This window comes from Aythya ferina (assembly GCF_964211825.1).
Source record: "Aythya ferina genome assembly, chromosome: 5".
Lineage (NCBI taxonomy): Eukaryota > Metazoa > Chordata > Aves > Anseriformes > Anatidae > Aythya > Aythya ferina.
Genome location: NC_140301.1, coordinates 735,587 through 759,854, shown reverse-complemented (window position 1 = coordinate 759,854; position 24,268 = coordinate 735,587). Strand labels below are relative to the sequence as shown.

General features: G+C 35.6%; 1 protein-coding gene across 5 annotated transcripts in view; it reads left to right on the top strand.

The window, feature by feature from the left end:
• The window catches only part of FAR1 (fatty acyl-CoA reductase 1), a 37,967-nt gene extending 19,719 nt beyond the window's left edge, over positions 1-18,248 (top strand). For 3 of the 5 annotated variants that reach the window (XM_084519834.1, XM_084519832.1, XM_084519833.1), the window contains exons 5-12: positions 521-698; positions 1,716-1,760; positions 1,852-1,979; positions 2,534-2,601; positions 4,106-4,277; positions 11,320-11,449; positions 13,149-13,276; positions 15,357-18,248. In XM_084519834.1, coding sequence (XP_084375960.1) covers positions 521-698; positions 1,716-1,760; positions 1,852-1,979; positions 2,534-2,601; positions 4,106-4,277; positions 11,320-11,449; positions 13,149-13,276; positions 15,357-15,519 — 1,012 coding nt within the window. In that variant the 3' untranslated portion in view covers positions 15,520-18,248. The remainder of the gene's footprint in view (positions 1-520; positions 699-1,715; positions 1,761-1,851; positions 1,980-2,533; positions 2,602-4,105; positions 4,278-11,319; positions 11,450-13,148; positions 13,277-15,356) is intronic. The other 2 variants (XM_084519835.1, XM_084519836.1) reach the window with 1 other exon arrangement.
• Positions 18,249-24,268: the final 6,020 nt, after the last annotated feature.

The window sequence follows — 24,268 nt, the reverse complement described above, 5'->3', positions numbered from 1 at the left end:
CAGTTCTGTTAGGTCTTTAATGTTGGTGCTTTCTGAATACCCATGTTCTATAGACTTTATATTGGATATTATTAGGGTAAAGTTATTTGTTCTGTATTGACTGTGTACATTTGCTGTCCTGAGATCTTACCTAGTAGTCTTATTTAGTAGCTGTCAAGCCCTGAGTGAAATGGACAAGTCACATGTAATGTAATTAATAATAATCTTATCTATAAATCAGTCTATCCCTTCCTCCATGTCATACAAAATCTTACCTTCTTGTAAGTTAATCACTTTTAGTTTCATAATTATCAAGGTAAGGAAGAAATCTTACTACTTACTATAGATGTAATAGCACTAGCATTAAAAATGAACTGAGGTAATGATAATACTTCTATGTTTTCCTGTATGTTCTTTTGAAGAAAAGATTGTATTTTAATTGCAGAATTATTTTTGATTGATCTGGTTATCATTTTTCCTTCACTTCCCCAGTAAAATAGTATGCAGTAACTTACACTTGCCTCTTATTTTGTTTTTGTAGGTGGATGGATGATGGCCTAGTGAATGATATTACACCTAAACTGATCGGCGATAGGCCTAACACATATACTTATACAAAAGCCTTAGCTGAATATGTAGTACAGCAAGAAGGTGCAAAATTAAACACAGCCATTATAAGGCCATCTATTGTTGGTGCTAGCTGGAAGGAGCCTTTTCCTGTAAGTTGAGTTTTAACATGACTCATACCTGTAAACTGTAGCACATGCTGACAGCTTGTGTATGTAGTGACCTTCGTAGAGGAAAATCTTTTAAACTTAAAGCTGTGGCTTGTCTGTTTCTAGATAACTCTCATGCAGAAGATACCAAATACCACATTTGTATATGGGAAGCTTAGGTGGATAAATTACTTCTATGCATAGAACAATACACTCCTGTTACAATGGGAGATACTATTTTGCACACAATATAGTTATACAGAATCTTGAAGTAAGGTTATTTCATCTATTTTCCCTCTTCAAGGTGCTTTGGTGTGTCAATAGCTGAATAGTATCATTAAGGAATCTGGGGTCTGCAGGATGTAAAAATGTTTGGACTCCACTTCTTTTAGCCAAGACAGGAGATAGTAGAAGCTTTATGTACTCTGTTATATTGATGTATAGTATATATGCTATATGCTTCTTCTGGTATGGGAGGTAGTGCTGGAACAGCTTTTCCAGTTCAACGCTGAATATTTCTTAAGCACTTAAAAACACATCAACATCACATGCCTTTTTGAGTAGGTACAATGTATGTATATGTCAGACAGTAAGTATATGAATTTTAATTAAACATATAATGTTTAAACGTTAGCATTGAAGTTGAGTGAAAATGTCTGTGAAACTTAAAAACAAACAAAAAAAACAGAACAAACAAGCAGTTTTGCTATGGACTGTTAAACTGAGTTGATATAAGCTAGTGAAATATTTTCAACACTATTTATTATGTAGGAAATACTTTGCAGTTTATTAACTAAAAAATAAGCAAGCAAGCTGGTCATTTGGAGGAGCCAATGAAACTACAGATGTATACAACTCATGTCTGAGTTGTAGCAAAATCTGATGATATAACAAGTTACTATGGAAGAACTTCATTTAGAGACATGGAAATTGGTATTGCTCTCCTGTGTTGTCAAGTTTTCACTTTAAACTGTTGACTTCACTACAGTAACTAAAACCTTTCCTTCCTACCTGTGATAGGGATGGATTGATAACTTCAATGGACCTAGTGGCCTCTTCATTGCTGTAAGTAATGGGAAAAAAATCTTTCTTCCTTTTAGAAGCAGCAAAATTTCATGTGATTTACTGGTGGGTCTTGTCTTTTCTCTCTTTTAAGGCAGGAAAAGGAATTCTTCGAACAATGAGAGCTACCAATGGTGCGGTAGCAGATCTTGTTCCAGTAGATGTTGTTGTCAATATGACACTGGCTGCAGCCTGGTATTCTGGAGTTAATAGGTACAGCAGGTGACGATAGAAAGTACTGAATACTTTGAAGTGATGGTACTGTGCATTTTGGTAAATCAGTCTTCTATTGAACTTCTAATCAGTGTCTTGCTTTCGTCTAGGACAAAGGGGTTCTAAGGTTTTAACAGCATTAGTCCACCAGAGTGTAACTTAGGATAATGGCCAACATTTAATGATGAAGAGGAAGACATCACCTATGATACTATTGTATAAGCTATACCTGATTTCTTTTTTCCTGGGCTTCAGTGCAATCAGTATGACTTACAACACTGTAGACAAAGCCTTCTCTAGGGAAAAAATATACATTTGTCATTTATATATATATAAACTGTGTGTATATACACATACATAGTTATAAGCTATCGTATATACAGTAGTTAAAGATGGCTTAAAATACTGGAAGGATTCAGGAAGCGAAAAACCTAATGTGAGGCTGACAACTTTTGCTTTATATAAATAATGGTGAGGGCAAAGGTAACTTTAGATATGGCTTTTGATGTGTTTTGTGTGTTTTTTGGTCTTCTGATGTGCTCTTTGGCCTCTTTCCCCTCCAGACCAAGAAATATCATGGTATATAACTGTACTACAGGTGGTACCAACCCTTTCCACTGGAGTGAAGTTGGTATGCCATATTTCTTTTTTTATGAGCTTTAATAGAAAAATAAGATCAGTAATAAAAGCACAGGCTATAGTTGAAATTAGTATAACAGCCATAACTCAGTTTTGCAGTGCATTGTGCTTTTTCATTCTCTTCTGTTAATTTTTTCTCCTTGTAGAGTTATCACTTCCATTTTGTTCTTTTTTTTTTTTTTTTAAATTCAATTTCTTTAAAATATGTCAGAACTGATTTTTCTGCTTGATGCTTCAATGACTTAATCTGTAGAGTGCGGGTAGTGTGCAAAGAAAAGCATTGCCAAGAGGAGTAGTGCTAATGTTGGGTTTAATGCCAACCTTCCTGTAAATATATGGGTAAACAGCTCAAAATTGGGATTACTTTATACAGATGCATAATTGAGGGTGTATGATAAGTTTTGCACTTGAAGCTTTTTTGTTATGTCTAACTTCATTTAATTGTTGGTTGAGGTGGCTCTTAATCTTTAGATGGTTATATGAGACTTCCTCTATACATGCTGAGGGAAAAGTAATCTCTAAGAAAGTAGGGCCACCTATTTTCATCTTAGATATCCTGACTAAAATGTAACCCACATTTTAAGAGCTCTGTAATAGACTTCTATAATAAATAGCAATGCAAGCTGGCTGGTATGGTAAAGCTTTTAATTAGCTCTTTTTTTTTTTTTTTAAAGAAATAATTTCTCAGTTAAGATCATCATTTTTCCTCTATCTTAAATACTTAAATCCATGTTATTTCTCTTGACAACTTTCTTCACCCTTTTTTGCTTTTGCTGATTTATGTATCTATATTTATAAGCCTTATCGCTTCAGCTGAAGTTGGAAAGTTGCTGGCTTCATTTATATTGCAATTCTAATTGGGGTATTTAAAGACTTCCTGTAAGCAATGGAATGAAATTACAAGAGATGACTACGAAGATAAAGTGAATTTTGATATACTTTAAGATGTACATGTCTGCCATGTACAGAATTTTCAGTTGTCAATGAGAGTTTGACATGGAGTCCAATCCTAACAATGATTTTAGACAAGCTTAAATATGGATAACTTGTTAAATGTAATTTGAAATGCACTTCAGATGCTTGCAAAGTCCTCAGCCTACTTCTTTAAAGAGTTCTTCATTTAAAAGGTTAGAATAGCCTTCTTTATGAAATACAGATGGATATTTGAATAGCTTTACATGCTATATAAACCGAAATTGCTGTGAACTTTCAAAATCAACTGAAGGTAGGGAAGAGGACCAGAAAGAGAAGCTACGGTAAAGCTGCAGTAAAATATTCTGAAGATAAAGGTATAAAAAACTTTGATATAATAAGAACCAGTTTAACAGTATCTTAGGTTTAAGGCTTATAGCTGTTTTAGTTTTTGTGGTTATTAGAGTTAGGATGGTTACTTAAATAGCATACTAAAGTAAATATTGTACGCTGTAATGTACTTTAAAAACCATTGAACTTTACATGGTTACCATCAAAGCTGTTACGCAACTTTTCTTTCTCAGAATACCATGTAATTTCTACTTTCAAGAGGAATCCTCTCGAACAGGCCTTCAGACGGCCCAATGTTAATCTAACTTCCAATCACCTTTTATATCACTACTGGATTGCTGTAAGCCATAAGGCCCCAGCATTCCTGTATGATATCTACCTCAGGATTACTGGAAGAAGCCCAAGGTAATGGTGACTAGCTCTGTCTCTTCTGTTACTCTTACTTAAACAAAGCTATGCTTACACTATGGTATATATTGATTTCTTCTTTCCCTGAATGTTGTGTGACTAAAACTCACCTTTTCTATTTCTTTTTTTTTCTCTTTGAGAATAGGTCATTGAATTAAAAGTGAATTTAAACTTTCTAGCAAAAATGAGGATGTCTTTTGTTGGATATTTTGTTTGGTGGGGTTGAGTATTCGAGGTAAACAGAATATAAGATCTAGAAAAACTATGTTCATTCTTGAATGATAAATAATTAAAATGTTGATCCTTATTTTTTCCTACAGTAAAGCACCTATATTTGAATTACACGACAAATCCGTTAAGCGGTGCAGTAAGGCACCCTAGCATGAGTCTTTGTTCAAACTCCCTTTTGCATCTCTGTCGGACCACAGTCTCCCATACATTGCCTGCATTTTTTCACGATGTTTTGCTCAGATTGACAGGTCATAAGCCATGGTAAGAAGGACAGGGCTAAAAATATTTTGATAAGGTGGTGGAGATGAAGACGACACAGCATGGGTACTACCTAGACTTACTAACTATAAGCAATAACAATCCATTGACTGCATTTCTAAGAGATTAATGTCTGACTCACCAATGTTGTCCAAGATGTATCTCAGGTCAGAATCCCAGTCAGTCATTAAACTCAGGAAAGTGGTTGGCATTAAGATTGTTGTTGCTATTATAAACTGAAAATGGAAGGGAGGAAGAGTAAATAACTGTGGGTTATTCCTGTAGATGATACAGCTTGATCTGGCATACTTTGTATCATCTCAACATTCCATTCAGTTTATAATAATTACACTACTAGCTGGCTAACTTCTGAAGTGGTAAAAATTGCATAATTCTGCCTAAATAGGCCAAACTAGATTACATAGAAAAAAATATAAAATGTCACAGCAATTCGTTTCAGATTTGCCAAGCCATATGATCTTAACTCATTGCATATATTATGTTTTCAAAAGTATTTGTCATCAGACTCTAAAATCTTCACTTTGGTGACAGTGTATTAATACAAGCGAGCATTCATTCATTGTCCTGTAGTCTAGGTCTATCTTACATTGCTACCTTTTATTGATCCAGTGCTAAGTATTAAATAAATTTTTCCCCTCCTTGTATTTCATTTGTAGGCAAACACTTGTAAAAACTGCCTTGGGTTCCATTGTTCCAAGCCTAATCAATAGCATAGCACTCACAGCAACAGTAGGGACAGGCAGCTGTGCCTGTGCAGTTATCTCTGCATTGAAAAGATTTTAAGCTCTATGTATCAAAGGAAGGTATTAAGCATGAATTCCTAGCTTTTATGTTCTTTTGCAATATAAAATGTTCTTCATAAAAACTGATAGAAATTCCCTGATACATGTCAAGATTCCATCACTTACTAAAAAATAATTATACTACAGATATCAACCTGCTGTCTTCCAAATGGGAAATAATGCTGCCAGAGTCACGTCAGTCTTTGGAAGTCCAGTCTTTTAAGTATTTAACCTAATGGGAGTAAAACAAGGCTATAAATAAACACATTGTTTAGAACACTCAACAGGCATGAAACATTGAATCTTGTTTTTGGCTTTTTCTGGAGTTCCTATTTAGTGTTCAAACACAGAATTTAAATATTAATCAGTACTAGTACAAGAGGTGACATTAAAGATGTATCTTCTGGCCTGTGAAGTATAAATTATATGAGTATTCCTAATTTTAGTTTTATGTAGTAGTGGCTGGATAGGTTTCCTATCATGCAGAAAATTTCAAGTTTGGAGGAAAGATGGGAGGTTCAACTAAATCAAAAACTGATTATTCAGTTGCTAAGGTAGCAAACTGTAGCACACTTTATTCAGTTGCTTGGAATTGAAACTTGAAGTTTGATGCCCAGCATGTAAGCATGCTATATAGCTTTCATTATATAGGGATTCTTTTCTTTAATTTTAAGCCTTTTTAAAAAGCTTTTTTTTTTTTTTTAAGAGTAATAGAGGGGAACTCTGATAGAGGTGCAATTTTAAATCCTAATGGGTTTCATGCATTATTTAATAATAGCAGAAAATTGAGCCAGATCTTTATTCTTCTGCTTTTTTTTTTTTCTAATTGTCTGGTTCAAAGTACTTTGAAACCTACTTTAACTGACAGGCTGGAGATGGTACTAGTATAGGGGTGTACTACTGTTGCTGTTATCATTCTGTCTGGTTGACCTCTGGTTTTAATTACCAAGTAGCATGCACTAGGAAACTTCTAAAGCCTTGGAAGCATAATTACAGATTTTAAAGCTTGTTACAATGCTTTTCTGAGTGAAGGGCTAGCTTAATCTAAAATGTGACCTCTCTGCACCACAACTTAGCAAGAACAACTTGACTGGTGTAGTAAAAATAAATAATGAAATCAGCACAAGCAAATGTGAATGTTGTGTTAACTTGACTTCACATGGTCTACGATCTGCCCTTTGTGTTGAATATGAATATATTTCTAGGCTCTTTATTGCATATAATATAGGAAAAACTAATCAGTGAAATTGCTGCATAGGTTGAACTGCACTATTGTCATACTGTCAGGATATATACCATCACCATATGAGAAATTCTTAGCAAATAGAACTAATTGGGTTTTATAGCCCTTTAGAATTAAAGGAATATGTTCATAACTATATAAAAAAATCACTCACAAAAACTAAGTCCTTTCTATTGAAGGGTTTGGATTTTTTTGGAAATGTAACCTATGAAATCTTTATGCAATATGAAATTGTTCTGGTACACTGTACTTGTGGAAGTAGATAAAGCTTTTAGTGAGACAAAACTTATTTTTCATTGCTTTTGCATCTAGTGAAACATTATTGAAATTAACAATTCTCTGAGTAAGAGTTAAGGAAAATGAAGGAGGAAATAATGCATGTAATTCTTCTGAACTTTGTAGATGGAATAAGTACAATAAGGATCAAATGACATAATGAGGATTTAGTATTTCAAACTACTTAAGTAGACTTCTGTAGTATTGTGCTTTTATAAAAATAGTGGTAATAATTCTCACTGTACAAGTTTGGCAGTGTTGTCAGTAGCTTGCTATATGTACTTGCATAGCAAAGCTTATTAATTGCCTAATATAAGGCATAGTTCTTGCCTGTAACTTTGCACAGGACTTACCACAGCAGAACCATCTCTTCTCAAAAGCAGCTCAGTATATTTGATATCTTAAAGCCATTTGAAAATATGCACCCAGCAGGTCTTTCCAATTACTCTGGAAGAACAAGCACAGGGAATATACCTGAATATGACAGGGCGCTTCTTTACTGTGAGGGTGACAGCACTGGAGCAGGTTGCCCAGAGATGTTGTAGAGTCTCCTTCTCTGGAGATACTCAAACCCACCTGGATGCCATCCGGCACAGTGTGCTTTAGGTGATCCTGCTTGGCAGGGGGGTTGGACTAGATGATCTTCGGAAGTCCCTTCCAACCTCAACCATTCTGTGATTCTGTAGCAGAAAGTAGCACGAAACATTGAAGCTGTAATTTATGTGTTTCTCCAGCAATTCATTTTCTGCTACTGCTTCTTAGAAAGCTACAGAGGAGGTAGAGCTGGTGGGTGCAGAGAGGTTTAAAGAGATCACTTCAGTTAAAGCTTCTTAAAACTTAACATGAAGCACCTTTGACATAGTCTCTGTCTTACAAACCAGAAATGAGTGAACAGTATATTTTCATTGAATAGATGACTGTTTTTTCCCCTTGCAAATACTTTGAAAAAAAGTTCTGCACTTACAAGAACAACAGAACTGCTAGAAACAAAGAATTCCTCTTTCTCTTATACTTCAAAACTTACAGCTAAATAAAAACTTACCATTTTACAAATATGAATACTTGTATCATATACCTTAGGAGGAATCTTTAAATTTTTTTTCCAACTGTCTCTAATGCTTATGCAGAGACTTGCGTATTAACAATGCAGATCTTCTGAAGGATATCTTGTATTGGCTTCAAGAACCTTTTAGCCTAGAGAAAATAGATGGTGTAAGACTTGAAAATGTGGTGATAACCTTAAGCCAAGTTACTTTTTGTCTGCTACAGAAACATGCCCACCTAATTTATGGATACTTGATTTGTGTAACTGTTGCTTAAAACTCAATTTCTGTGATGTGCTTCTTGATTGGTTGTGTTTTGATTGTATTTTGTGCTAATGGCAATAAGGGCTAGCTAGTAGAGGCAAAATTATACCTAGCGTAGGTGAAAGCCTTGCATATTGTCACACTGGCTGACTGCAGCAAGTGTTTAGCTCCTTATGATCAGCAGGTCTGATTTTTCTGTCCTAAGCTTATGAAGGTGTAATACAGTATTTGATATTACACTGACTTTTTATATATAGTTTTGATATTGAAGAATTGTAGCTAACTGTTATCAAGTGTATGTATCAATTTCAGGCTGAGAGAGAAAGGCTCATTACATACTTCTCACATTCTTCTTTGTCACCTGTATTGCTATTTGCAGGAGGAATGTGGTGCTATTGAAGTTTGAAAATCTCTCTAACAAAACTTAGTCTGCCAGAATAAGTGTACAGTAAATGACACTTATTGCTGATATCTCTGAATATAAGAGGTTGTCACTATAATTCCTTTTCTTTTGCAAAGTGGGTGAGAGAGGGGAACAGTTTCATGCCGATTTATTGCAGGCTACCAACTTGTCACTGAGGAAGCTGCCCTCCCTTAGCCACATGTTTCTGTCACTTCTTTCGTGTCAGATCTAGCAGTTAAGAGTATGTGGAGACATTTGATTATTTTGGCTGATATAATGAGAAGCTAATCCTAAAAAAAAAAAAAAAAAAAATACCATTTTCTGATGACGAACTTAATTAGCTGGTTCTGTTGCCAGTCACTAAATCCAATGTGAGACAGAATCTGTAGCTGAGGTAAAAGAATTGTCTTTAGCCGCTTGGGTTGTGTTTTTTTTTTTTTTTTTTTTAAATTAGCTTATCTGTGTTCTAAAACCATATCCATAAGTAGAGTCAGCAGGATTCCCTGTGAAGGTTAGAGACTCTTCTTAGAAAAAGAGCTAAAAATAATGTCAGGGGCTGGTAGCAAGCTCCAAATTTACACTTACTCAGATTTTCGTTTATACCATTTAGTTTTTTGCAGGGACCCAAGTTTTCTTGTACTAAAGCAGTCTAGGCACTCTGAGTAGAATCCAGCTATTCTTCCGGTTTAACATAACAAACTGGAGAGGCACAGTAAGTTCAACAACATTAAATAAACTTAAGACTGTCAGTGGGCAGGCATCCACAAAAGAGTCTGCCACATGTAGCTGCCTTGTCCTGTTTCGCATTATTGTTATCCAGGGCATTTTGCAAAGTGCTCTTCCTGGCTATTCTGACCAGTGAGCTCTTTGCTTTCTGAGTCTATATTTTTCTGACTTTTTCAGACTTATCTGTTAAGACAGCTGCTGGAGGATCATTCCTTTTTTTTTGGGGGGGGGTGTTTAGTTCAAACTTGTTAGCACAGGATATATATTGGACACGGTCTATATTATTAATTATTTTTTGAATCAGAGGAACTCCAACTCAGCTCCCATACAGCCAACTTGCCCAGCTGGGGAAACTATAAATGGGTGTTAGTAGACATTCCTAGATGCTTTCAAATGAAATTAACTGTTAGAACTGTATTCCAGTTTTAGACTTTTAATATGCTTCTGTGGAAGGTTTTAAGAAAGTGTTAATACTTTTGTACTTCAAATACATTTTGCTTTTTCAGTGGTCTCAGCCATTCATAATACTCTGTTTCATGAGACTTAGAGGCAATTTCACTATTCCTTTACATAGTGAGATACCAGTCATTAATGTTAGTCAATGTAAATGTTTGGAAGAGTTTCTGGGACTGTGCTGTCTCCTCTACAAGTATGAATGTACCAAGGCAACTTTCTGAGAAAAATCAGGGAATTATATTGCTGCTATGTATTTTATTGAACAAAACTTAGCTTCAGAAAGCCATTTCCTATTACTGCTGGGTTGTTCTGCTTTCTTTGCTCTTCCTATGTGCCCCTCTGCTCCGCTTAAAATGACCATTGTGCCCTCCTGTAAGGATCAAATTGGAAGCAATTCTTTGAGATGGAAATAGCTCAAGCTCCATAAGCAGAAATGTAATAGCATTTCATGTAAATACAACCTAGTACTTACTAAAGCTAAGTGATCATCTGTAGCTCTGTAACACTTGCAAAGTTCCTACCTTTACAACAAGAAAACTCTCTCTAAGAGTGGATAACTCATGTTTTTTGGGTCTACTTCAGGTATTCTGATCAAAGGGAAATTTGCCCAAATTGATCCTTATAACATAATTTCTCTGCATTCCAAGTGATATTTTTATAGAGTTGTCACCCATGTGTAATAAAGGATAATGGAAGGTATTTCTGCATATTTTGAAGTAGCCTGGAACTGATCACCCAATTAGCGGGATCTGCTATGGTTTATCTGCCCATTGAATAGATCCTGCTCTTTGCTGCAGTAACAGTAGGGGGCAAAGCTCTATTTCTGGTGGTTCTAAGCCTTGGTCTCTAACTGACCATAATAAATGAGTTTCTTCTTAGAGATGTGGCATTGCACAGTGTGCCAGAAGGTTAGGGAAATTTACTCCCTTGCTGTGTTCTGCACTGTGTAACTATTTTAAACATGTTCATCAAGTTAAATTGTTCAGTACAGCTAGATTTTTGTTATGCTGAAATGAGAAGTGTTAAGTATCACTGTCCTAAATTACAAAGAAAGGATGGTAAAATTCTGTCTTCTGTTGGCCATTCGTTTTAGAGAGGAAACTTACTGTTCCATGGGGAAGTAGAATTAAAAAAAAAAAAAAGCTGTCCAGCAAGTTCTGCTTTCATATCAAGATTGGACAGCTAAACTCCAGTAACATCTTGCTTTAGACTGATAGGATACTTCTGTGTATTAACTTTTTTCATGATTTGGATACAGAGTAGGATGGGTTATGTTGAAAGAGAGGTGCGGGGTTATAAAACTTTATTTTATTGACCACTGTTCCTTGGACTGTAGGATGATGAAAACAATATCACGTCTTCATAAGGCAATGATGTTACTAGAATATTTTACGAGCAATTCTTGGATCTGGAATACTGAAAACATGACTATGCTAATGAATCAGCTAACCCCTGAAGACAAAAAGGTAAGTAGCTACATGATATGGAGACTGAAAGTGAAGTACAAACTTATTGTTCTAATATGACATGAATCAGTAATGCTGCTTACTGCAATGTGGAATGAAGCGTGGTAGGAACTCAGTTCTGGATAGTCCTGCCACAGCCATTTGAATGTACCAAGGTGTTTGTACAGGGCTGCGTTGTAAGCCGGATCAGTGGTCTGATCAGAGATAAGGACAGGACTCCTTGAAGGAAGCTGTGTACAAAAGGCAGTTGTTAGGGTGGCTTGATCATACATGATCAGGTGTTGCCCTATATGTCAGTCAAGTAGCCAAGCTGTGTTACTGGTTTAACTTGCATCGTGAGTAAAACAAAGCTTTATTTCTTGACCACTATCTCATTTTTCTGAGGAACAAGAGGTAGTTTTTGAGTTTTTTTTTTGTTTGTTTCCTTTTGTGTTTCAAACTAGTGACAGCCTCTGGGTACACTTCTTGTGCTTTGGCAATACAGCTATATGTCCTCAAATTCTCTCACTCATTGTGAACTAAAACTGCCCTGTGCAATGGGGAAGTGTACCTAGAAGCAGGATGACAAAAGTCCTGAAGGTGGTTGAGGAGGAACAAAAACTGTTGTTGAACAGAGGACCTGAGTTGAGTGAATGAAACTTCTCATAAGAATTCTCATAAGAAATACCTTATTCTTCCTGTTGTTCCATCCCTTCCCCTTCCAGATTTTGATAGCTTTTCTAGGATTAGGTATGTTATTTTCTGAAACACAGTGGAATTGTATATTTATTGTTGCTAACTACATTTTATAGCATAAGCTGTAGTCAATTTCAGACTTGCCCTGTTTGGTGACATTTCATTATCAGCTTGTTCAAATGTCATTAAATACAGTATTTTTAGTAGTTAAGCATCAGATTTCCCATCTCTGCTCAGCAGATTATTTTTTCTGCTCTTTTAACGTGTCAAAGCTGATCACTGAGCACTGCAAGACTTTTAGTGTGATCATGTAACCAAGGAGGAATTGTGAACAACAGAGGAGTGAAACTTGCAGAAACAGTAAACAAGCTGTTGTATTAGCTTGCGGTTTCATAGAACAGTCCTATTAGGCAAGTTCTTACAGAGCAACATTTAAGTATTTTGTTCAGAAACTGAGCTAGAGGTTTTATTGTCTTTATTGGGACTTAACTGGCTGCTGTACTGTAGTATTGTTTGAGATGGAGGTACTGGACATCAGTGAGAAACTGAAGTTGTGAAGTTACCGTAGTAACTTCTGCAGCAGATATTCTTATGACTCTTTAAAACATAGTGGTACAACTACAAGTACAGTTAAAAGAACTGCATCTCTATCAGTGAACTTAGTACAGAGCAGTGTGCTTATTCTACAGTATGTGAGAATTATTTCCTGTCTGGAAAGGAAACAAATAGAGTTCTTTATGGACAGATTAAATGTGAAACTAGTGCACTTGGAAGCTGAGAGAAGAATGTTACTGAAGAGGGAAAAACAAGGCATGGAATAGTTTAAATTTGCAGGAGATAGATTGTATGAGAAGCTGGTGGTTGGGTCACAGATCTTAATGTGAATTATTCTTATGATTAAAGACAAAATATTTGTCATTGCAATGAAATCAATCTGATGTAAATAAAATAACTACCTTTCTATCTTTATCAGAAATGATTGACTTTATGGCAGTTAATAGTGAAAGCTTTTATTTTTATGCAGACTTTTAATTTTGATGTTCGACAACTACATTGGGCAGAATACATGGAAAATTACTGCATGGGAACAAAGAAATATGTGTTGAATGAAGAAATGTCTGGCCTCCCTGCAGCTCGGAAACACTTGAATAAGTAAGTGTACATCTTATTTTTGTTTCTCTGTCCTTGTCAAATTTCACTTTCCCATTTTATAATTTACTGTTCTTTATAGCATTTGTTTAGTTCCACCAGAGTTCTTCTATTCCAGGCATGTTGTCTAAAGCATTTTCTAATGCTTTAGTCAGATGCCATCTTTCTTTCTTCATTTGTAGATCTTGCTTTGTTCTCTATATTAGTAATCCTAGTATGTCTTGGTTTATGCCATAGCTCTGATTGCTACTGTATACTGGAATCCAGGTTTCTGATGTTACTTGTGTATCCTTTCTGGAACATCAAAAAGGTACACAGTAGTACAGGGTCAGAATGGTTTGTTCAACTATGGTGGTTTAATACAACAATAATTGTTTCTTTTGGGAACATGACTGCTGGAAGCAGGCAAGTAAACAGGCATGGACATTCCACTGCAGCGCAGGAAACTTTGATGTTGATGCTGTAAGATGAAGTCTCTTAGCCTCTTATCTGTGGCTTAACTCCTCCAATTTAAATGCATTGTAATTATTCAGAATGTTACTGGTATAGTGTCACTTGTTTTATTTTTGGGTGATTCATAAAGACAGTTGATATTCTTTAAAGAGAAAAATCAAAGATTGAAAAAAGAACAATTTATCTTGTTCTGCAATATTGCTTATCTGTTATGCTGACAACCTGAGGGAAAGTGGTTTAGGTCATCTTCAAAAGAGATTGGCATGGCACAATCTCAGTGAGAATCTTGGCTAAGCTTGCCAGTGTTAACCTTACAATAGCATATTCAGAGACACAGCGGTAATACATGCTTGTAATATACACATGGTATAGCAACAAAGTAATCTGAATTTGTGAGAAATTCTGGGTTTCAGCTAGATGTGTTGTAAGCCTGAATTACATTTGCAGGCAGTTTTTAATGGGAATGAAGGTTTTCTGGATTTCCAGAGATTAATTCTGAATCTTGACTAGGACTTGAATGACAGAATTAACGCTGATAGAAAAAGACTGAAAAGTGAGGGATCTAGAGGACCAAGTAAATATCCTTGTATGTTTAGTTTGACTACATTTTTCCTGAATCCTCTTATGATGAGGCTCTTTTCAAAGAAGAAAAATAGATGATTAATATCTCTTAAAAGTATATTTGAGATTTTAAATTTCATCTTTGATAATGGTGGGCATAGCTGAAGAGATGTCCCGTTCTAGTTTTGGATTTGGATGCAGTTCAGAAATGCACTGAACACAAGTGACATTGTTTGTACAAAGGATCATGCCAAAATGATGTGAGAAATAGTCCTATATTGGAATGGCATCTGGTCATCCTATGTAAAAGAAGGCCTGGTGGTAATAACACCCAGTATACCTATGCAGCAACATAAGACCAGTGAGTATTTTCTTAAAAAGAGCTGCCTTTCAAATACAAATTTTTATGGTCTACTGAACCAAAGATGTCACGTTCTTTTTAAGAAATCTGAGCAAATTCTGGTTTCAAGTCATCTTGGAGCTTCTGTTTTTACGTGAGAAATTTGCTAAAAATCACAGATACCCTAAAACAGTACTTCCTTTTTTCCTAATCCTTAAAGGATTAAAGAGGAAGTTCTCTGAGAAGGAACAAGTTTAAAATTGCCATGGAGACTATGAACTTTGTAGCTGGAAAAATCTTGAACTTTTTTGTCAGCAGTAATAGGTGTTTCTACAAATACATTATTTTAAATGCTTGGAAGGGAGCTAGGGTGAAATTAGCCTGGTTTTGGGTGAGTGGCTGTCTTGAGGTGAGTCAATGTGTGTGACCTTGGCATTCAAAGGTTTTACCAAGCAACTCTGAAGCAGTAATACATGTAGTTAGCTACAAGGCTGGTTCTATTCCTGAATTTTCACATTTCTCTTTGAGCAGTGAACAATCAAAGGCCTTCTCTGCTTGTTCTTCAACTTACTAGCTTGCTTAATACGCTAACTTAAGATACTTTATTAAAGTGGTGTTGAGATGAATAGATGAACAAGTTAAATTCTACATTATAAGTTATTTTAATGTTCTTTTCCCTGTAGTTCTTGGTACCTTGGCTTTTACATGTTTTTTTTTCTTCCCCTTTAGGTTAAGGAATATACGCTATGGATTCAATACAATTCTTGTGATCCTGATCTGGCGTATCTTTATTGCAAGATCACAAATGGCAAGAAATATCTGGTACTTTGTGGTTAGTCTGTGTTACAAGTTCCTCTCATACTTCAGAGCCTCCAGTACTATGAGATACTGAAGAAGAGAACTGAGCATTAGGGCATCTATGCATATGGTGGTCTAACTACACAAAGCCTGTAACGTAGTCATCTCACATCTTGTAGAAGCATTATTTCAGGAGTGCAAAATATGGTATGGTATATGTACTGTTAATTGTATATCTTCCAGAAGACATAGAAAATAAAATGGTCAAGTGCCGGTCTGAATTGGCGTTAGACAAGCATTTAAATAACTTTAAATCATTGACCTAGGGAGAGAATGTTTTAGACCACTGACCAACATAACTGTGCAATTTGGAACATTTTAATTGAAATCTGCCTTAACATACTTATTCTATTCTGTTAATTTTTACACCACGTTAAGGAAGGTAAATTGTCATAGTAATTGCTAGTTTATTAACCATTCTTTTTGAAATCCTAAAACTGCAAAGGATTTTGAGTTTCAGAAGTGTATAAATGTTGGTGGATCTCCTAGAAAAACTAGTGGAGTACTTCTATAATTTCTTTACTTCTGCCGCTTCTTCCCTTCTCAAAGTATGGTCATAATGGTGACTACTTTGCTTTTAAAAGGAAAATAAATCTCCCTTCATTATGGAAAAGCCTTTTGTCCTATCTGGTTTTCAGAATGCACTCAGTAATTCAGTTCTGTGCTCAAAATCAGCCCCATTCTATTTGTGTTTATCAGCATGAGCAATTTGCTTTTCCAAAAGCAGAAGTGATCCTATCTGAAAAAGATGAAACGGAACATTACCATGGGGGGGGGAAATATTTGTTGACCATCCTCTTTTTTTTTTTTATGGTTTTTGTTGGGAATACAGAGCCAGCACTTGATTGTTACATTTCTGACTTCAAAAAGTAAATGTATTTAAGAAGAATTTATTATGCCTAGTTGATACTTACATTATTGGTAACTGTAGTTGGACAAACTGTAGGCTTTCATTGAGAGATACCTGTTCTTAAATTCTAAGTAATGTTAGCAAATACTTCATGAACTTAACGCTTTTCAAAAACTCTGAGCTATGAAATTTGATGCATGGATAGACCAATGCATAAGCACACTCACCTCTGTCCCAATAAAACCCTTTTGTTTCACTGGGCAAGCAGAGCAAGGGGCATCTTGCTTCAAAATTTGAAATATATTAACAGATTTTAATCTATTTCTTGGATTTCTTCAGATTTAAACCTAACAATTTAAACTTTTTCTGTGTAATTTGTTTTGGTAGGTAAAACTCAGACAAATAACAAGTTGTAAGAAAAGCCTGAGTCCCTTTTTAAGGCAATACAAAAAGATTCCTTGAAACTCTGGTTGCACAGAATTCTATTTGAGAACACTGTTCCTCTTACTGATGCACTGACCAGCACCCTTGCCCAGTGTTTGTTCATTAAAATCAATTTATACTGTATTTGAATGTTCTTGAATCTGCTTGGAAAGGCAAATAATGACTTAATTACACAAGAGCTACATTATACTTGCCCTTGGTAGTTTTTTGTCCTATTTGAATTAAGTATGTAAAGAACTTATTTTGCTATTCTTGTGGAAACTTACTTTAAAGAGAACACCTTTCATGCAGGTGTATGCCATTTTGAAAAGATAATGGCTTCCTTGTTGAAGCTAAGTATTCTGTAGTAAGTAGTAGTTAAGCTGTAATTCCTTTTTAAAATGACCTGTGTGTGTGTGTGTATATATATATATATATAAAGCTAGCGATGGAAAGCCTAAAAGGTCTAGGACCACACCTTGTGTGAGAGACCTTACTGTGGCTGAAAATAAATTATGGCTTCTGTGACTGAAGATGTTATACTTTAACAGATACATTAGGTATGTTACATTTTTAGTTACCTCCAGAAGCATCTTACTAGATCTGAAAGTATGCTTAAGCATTCCTGCACTGCAGACTTTTTTTTCAGAGGTGCCTACAATCCAGTGATGTCCCTCTTCCCGTGTTGGCATGTGACTGAAGTTTGCAAAAAGACACATACATCATATTCTGAAAATTATTTCTGTGAAGCAGTTGACTTTAGACTTTTTGTTCTTTATCACCATTACACATAATACTTTTATTGTTGATTTGTTTATACTGGGAACTATGAAGCCAATTAATTGATTACTTCTGATCCATGCTACTTAGGAATCTATTCTGTTGAATACATAACTGAAGAAAAGGATTGCTTCAAATGTAAGGACACTTAACCTCTCCTCTTTAAACACTTGGCAGTTTAGAAAACCACCTTTATCTTTGGGGGCTGTGGTTATCTGTTGACTGTTGGTATCTTAAACCCATCAGTCATTCTATTTAATTGACAGCAGATTCAGTGTCACACTTATTACATCTGTTTTTTGTGGTCAGTCTGTGAAATTTCTATCTGAAGATAATATTTTATTTCCATATCAGAACTGTTTTATTGCATTTCTTCATAAGTGTTTGCATGTAATGGATGTTGGTCAGAAACAGACTTGAACTTTATTTTTGATAGAGAAAGTTTGATTCTCTGTACTGACTAGCAAGTTACAGAAAGTATTTTAATTGGTTAAATAGGAGAAGCAGTTGAAACAAGAAACAACATGGTCACTTAACAGTTACTGGTATTTAAATTTGGGACCAGGGAAAAACTGCTTTTTCCTGTAATGTTTTTCTGCTATAGGAACACATGTTTGGAAACAAATGCTAAATCTGTGAGCTTTTATAAGACAAACAGAAATATTGGGTGCCTTTTGTTTGTAAACCAAAAATAAACAAATCCCTTAAAAGTGTTGTTAGTGTTTATTGTATTTTTGCTGGTTTTAGTGGAAAACTAATGTATAAATTCTGTCTTAATATACATATATATGAACATGTTCTTTCCCTTATGAGAGACTTGGAAAATCAAGTTAATGGCTAAAATTGCATTTAAAAATCGAAGAAAAAAAAAAAAGCAACACCTCCTTTCTCCCCCAGCATCCTCCCAGATCAACCCCAAAATAATCAAAAGGTAAAAAAATTAAATCTTCATGAGGTGATAATGAAACATGTGGTGCGTGGTCATGGAAACTTCTTGAACTTCAGGTAGTTTTCTTCTTACTGTTACTGTCATCTCACTTGTAATATCAATTTCAGTTTTGTTTAAATAGGTAGGTGCTTTTTCACATAAGTTAAAAGAGCACTTTTTTTTTTTACTCAGTAGCTTGTGGATTACCATTTCAACAACTGCAAGCAACCACAGCTGTTGTAGCATCTACATTTTGTGGTGAGGCAGAGGAAAGTACCATTGTTAGACTAAGCCACAGCATTTAGGTAATACACTATTTGGCTTCTGTTTAAAATGTTAATTTCTCAGAATCCTCAAACTTACGGGATAACAACCTTATAGTGATATCCCTCATGTTTTGTGCTCTTAAACATTTTGCCCTTTCTGTGTAGTATAGTATTACATAGTGTATTTTCAAAAATTATGTACAGGCTGACAGTGGTAACTTGAATCTGAGAAGTATTCTGTACAGTGTTGGGAAGCATAACTCTTCATATTACCATTTTTTCATATTTCAACAATCTGCTGAGCAGACTAAAAGAGAAGTGAAACAGTGACCGGAGAAGGGCTACTCAGGAAAAATGTGGGTTGCATTAAAATGTGTTTTGCTGTTTGTCCATCTCTGTGCGTGAGACTCATATGTGAGACTTGTTTGGAGTCTTTCATTGTGTATTTATGAATATGTATGAATAAATCCATAGAAATTTTAAAACAGCTCCGCAGGAGCTACTATTGTCTACCCCAATTTTTAATATATACTGTAACTAAACTTAAACACTAAAGTTGGCAGGTGTCACTCTTTACTTTAAACTCTAGGTTTTCTTGCTTTCTTTTTCTAGAGCATTCTTCAGAGCTTCCTCAGACACCTTTGTCTTCCTTTCTGTCTGGAGATGACTGCAAGTTAAAGGCTGCTTAACCAAACTGACTTAAACTGAGCTACTTCTGTGATCTTGAACTAAACTTAACCCTGTGCTGCTTTTTAGATATTTGTTGTGTTCCCTTATGCTATCCTGGAGCTTCAGTGCATAGTTGATGCATATTTTGGCTTTCTTTGCTTTGCAACCACTATGACTCACTAGTAGTAATTATACAATTGGTGATAGTAATTATACAACTGGCTTTTCTAGAATATTGAACAATGACAGCTTTGAATGGCTTTTATTCTGTATGTGTATGATCTTAATTCAGCTATATTCACTAACCGCAACTGTAGCGATTCATTACCAGTAGCCTTTAATTTCATTATAATTGATTTTTATTTTTTTCAGGATGGTAATTCTGTTGTTACAATCACTTCCAAAAAAAATAATATCCTGCTGTAGAAGCAGGACCTATTGATTGTTTTTTTTTTTATGGACACAAGGAAGATTAAAGCATGAACTTTTATCCTGAATCGTTATCGAATTTCCATAAGGTTCTTTGAGGAAGTGAAAAGTTTTTTTTTTAAAAAAACACTGCTTGATTAACCTTTTCTGGATATAGGAAAAGGATTAAATCTTCAATTGCTCTTGGCTCGTAAGGTATGGCATACAAAGGACATATGGGACAGTTCTATCTGTAAAAACAGCAGTTCAGCCTCCTACAAGAAGGGTCAGAAAGTAGTTGTACTCTTGTTTTTTGTTGACAGAAGTCTGATTTACTAGTTGCACTTCAGTGCAAATTATTTAATGCTTAGCCACTATTAACTTTAAGTAGCATGTTAGCCTTAATCCAGATTCAAGACAATGTCATGTACCTGAAAATTTTTATCCTTAGGAAGTTCCATATGTTATCTGTTCCTTCATTTCTGATGAAATTATCTCACAACTGGATGTCTAGAGACACAGATACTTATGGTTTTAGAAACGTAACTAAGGCAGAATTCAAGAATCGGAAGTTAGGAGGCATGATTTCCTCTATTATAGGTATTTTCTTACTAAGGTTCAGAATCATAAGGCAAATGCTTAAACAGGGTCTTCTCAAAAGCAGTCATACTGCAAGGTGGAGAGAAATACTTCCTTTGGAAGTGGAAGGGAATAGTATTAAGACTGTTCCCATCATTCAACTGTCAGTATTTGTTCTCATTTTAATAGGTATGTGGTGTTGTAGCTGTTACTGACACTGCTGTTACATGGATCGTAATTTGCATTGTATATAAAGCTTTTTGTCCAAGAAAATCAATCAGAGAGCAGAAGCTAACTCTGAGTAAGTCTGTCATCAGGTGTGTTCTCACTTAATAAATGTATACTCTCCTTGGACAGTAGTCATTCCAGGATAAGGGACAGCAGCTAAGGAGATGCCTGTTTACAATATTGCTTACAGGGCATAGAAGTCTGCAGAGTCTGTGGAAGCTGAGATCTTTGCAATTTATGGCATAGAAACTTTTTTGCAAGTTTGTTTACATGACATAAAAGGCAGCAGTATGTTCCTCAAACACACATTAACAACTCCTATGCAATATCATTTCAAATGGGCTTTAAAAAATGTCATGTACTTCAAGGAGCTAACTAATCTTGAACAAATTGTGTAGGCTAGAACAAGACATCTTGGTATCTCCTGCAAGTCCTTAGCAGGAAGAATGGATACTTCCAGATCAGTTTGCTGTATTGTAGACTTCCTTGCTTCATGTTCTTTCAAGGACGTCTTGTTCAACACACTTAATTTTTAAATTGTAAATTAGTAAGTATAATTATTTAGTTGTTAGTCTAGCTTTTTCTTTGCCTGTATCTTTCAAATCCATCTACCTTTTCAATTTCACACAGGCCCTCCCAATTTTCATCAGAGATGCTTTTTGTTGCATAAAGCACACAGCGAATACTTTCAGAGTTTTGTGCATAGGAACTAGGAAAAGGATTCAAGCCTAATACAGGCCAGAACAGTGCAATCCTCCTCAATCTGATGAGCCTTCACAGAGTAAACTGTGAATCAACAACATATGGTATTCTGACTGTTCATGTGATGTTTTCCAAAACTGCAAGTGAAAGACCTCTTTTATAATGCTGTGTTGGAGGACTCATAAAATCATTTTCCACTACATTGTTTGTTGTCAGCGCACTTGTCTGTAATCAACTATTTAACAATAGTTAGGTAGCTTAGGATTCACAATCATCACTTGTTTCTATATCATATTTTATGAATGATAATCCCGTAGGTTGCTTCTGTGTTTGGATTTTTACTCTCCCATTTCTGAGGGGGTGCTTTTTTTTGGCTTCTTCGTTTCTTCCCCCACTCAACTTCTACCATTGTTTCCTATGGTCTTGCCACCCACTCAGTTGACTGACCCTAGCCATGGTGCTAGGCCTATTGAGATTAAAAAATTGTATGCTTTTGATGGTAAATGCTGCATTAACTCCAGGCACTGAACACATCAGGAAATTGGCCAGTTAGGTTTTTTAAGAAAGAATATTAAAATCTGACTCTTGGAAACAAATGAAAGACTTCTAGTTCCTCTGTGATAACAAATATCAGTCTAAATTATACACTTGTATGGTCACTTAGCAGAACAGATGCCTCTACTTTTCAATCTGTGTGTGGTTTTAAGCTGCAACTAATCTTTCCTTATCAGTCATACCTGTGTTTTTCCTGTTAAATATTTGATTTTGGAAGAAAAACATGCAATGTAACTTCCACTCTTTGACTTCAATTTAAAACCAAGCCTATTCATTTTTAATAGGAATGTGCTGCTCTTAGGCTAGTAAGCCAGTTTCTGGATGAATTAGTTACTTCAGTGCTGTTTTGTGTGCCATCTAGTTTCTATGTTTCAGAACCAATAGGTGCTTAGCATCTATATATACGTATTCAAAAAGTATGAAATTACTTAAAATTAGAATAGTAAGCTGCTGAAAATATTTTATAGTCTTTCCAACAGTATTCTGTGAAGGCTTTCTTCATAAAAACCTTTAGTTAGAGAGAGGTGAAGAACACTCGACTTTTACAAATGCTAAGTGATACCGCTTTTAGATCTGTCTCCACTATTAGAATGGAGAGAGAGTTAAACCACTAGTAAGAAATACTAACTAGCTATGTCTAAATTAAACTATTTTTAGCTCATTAACCCAACTTCATAGAAGAGAGATACTGGAAGAATTCAGAGCTGCGAAACATAGAAGCAGTTGGTGCTTTTCTCTTTAAACGTGGTGCCAATACCTATCAAATAACTTCAACCAGAACTTGACTGCTACTTTGTTAGTTCTTTTCTGTACAAACCCAACACCAGAAAGGAAGTATTGGGGGTGGTGGTGTGGAAATCAGTCCTTGACACTTTTTGTTCTTCTAGAATTAAGTGTAATCTCGTCATTTTAATCATTCTGTTGTAGACTCAGATTTTGTGCTTCTTGTTTGTCTTTTGTGGAAATGTCAGGAGTTATTACCCTGTGTGCCAGCAGTGGTCGCTTTAGCTGGCATATTAAGCTGAATGGGGAATCTGAAACAGATGCTCCCTTCACTCATGGTAGCTTCACAGGTACTTGGCATCCAGATTTAGTAATTAACCTTTTTGTCTTACATCTCTTAGATTAAAATGGATATGAAGCTGGATATGCAATGTAATGGTAAGATAGCTTGCCTGAAAAGGCCATCTCTTTCAGTCACTTGTCATGGGGAGAGCAGAGAAAAAAAAAATTACCTAGAATAGCCATGCGAAGTGGGAAGTCAGTGTCAATGCAGTGTCACTGTATATTTAAAGTAATACCCTTTCTAACTCCTGAGGTGGTGTTACCACTCATGAATGTTTTTGCATTTGAATGTTTTGCTCCAAGACCTGTTAAAACCTAAGTGAGGATGACAACTTGTATCTTGATATTTAAAGCATGACATCTCTTTCAGGACATCTATCTCCTATTTCTGCTTCCCACCAATGAAAGTATTGGATGGCTCCTATGTTATGACAGATTGTGTTAGAAACCCAGGTGGGAGAGTTTAGAACAGGTACTTAACATTTCTTTTTGTAAGAAGACACAGGCATTGCACATAATTAACTGCCTGGGGCTCTGATATGGAATGAGAAGCCCACCTGGGCCCCCAGTCCTGGTGAAAAGAATGGGCTGCCACTGCTTTCAACTGAAAGTATCTGTTGCTGGTCTTTCTACATGGTTTGCTTCCCATTCCTTTCATTCCTTGATCTCCAAGGTTGTTTGCTGCTGCATCTTCTCAATCACTTTTAGATGCTTTTGCTTACTGTTTTCATCAGCTATTTCATAAGGTTCCATAGGAAGTAGGTCTGGAGATGGACATAGGCTTTCAGGTAAGGCAAAAGCACAAATGAGTGTTGTTTCTCTACAAGGAGAGAACAGAAAAAGGCTGAGATGTTTTTCTGAATAGCAGCTTGGTTGAACTGACCCATGGTGAACTCCTTGCTGATCTGCCTCTTCATCTATTCCATGTAATGGACATGCCCCTCCATGCTGGCTTGTAAACAGTTGCTTCCAAAATGACCGTTTGCTTCCTTTACTTCACTGCATTTAATTAAAGCATTTGTCCTCAAATGCAGGCCTTTTGGCAAGCATAGCTCTTTTGATATGACAGCAATTTTTTTTTCTGTTGGAATTTATATTGTTTTAGCTGGCATTCAAATTTGTTTAATGTATTTTGGGTTTTGTAGAGCTTCTCAACTGTCCTAATAAATAGACTGCAAATGACTTCCCTTATGTAGGGTAGTGCTTCACTACCCTACACAGTGCTTCAGTGTCCTTTAGTTTGGCTGTGGAGATGCAGTTCACCAGAAAAATACTGTTGTGATTTCTTGTGCACAGTCAGCCTTCTGTAAGGTAAAACAGATTTTTTTTA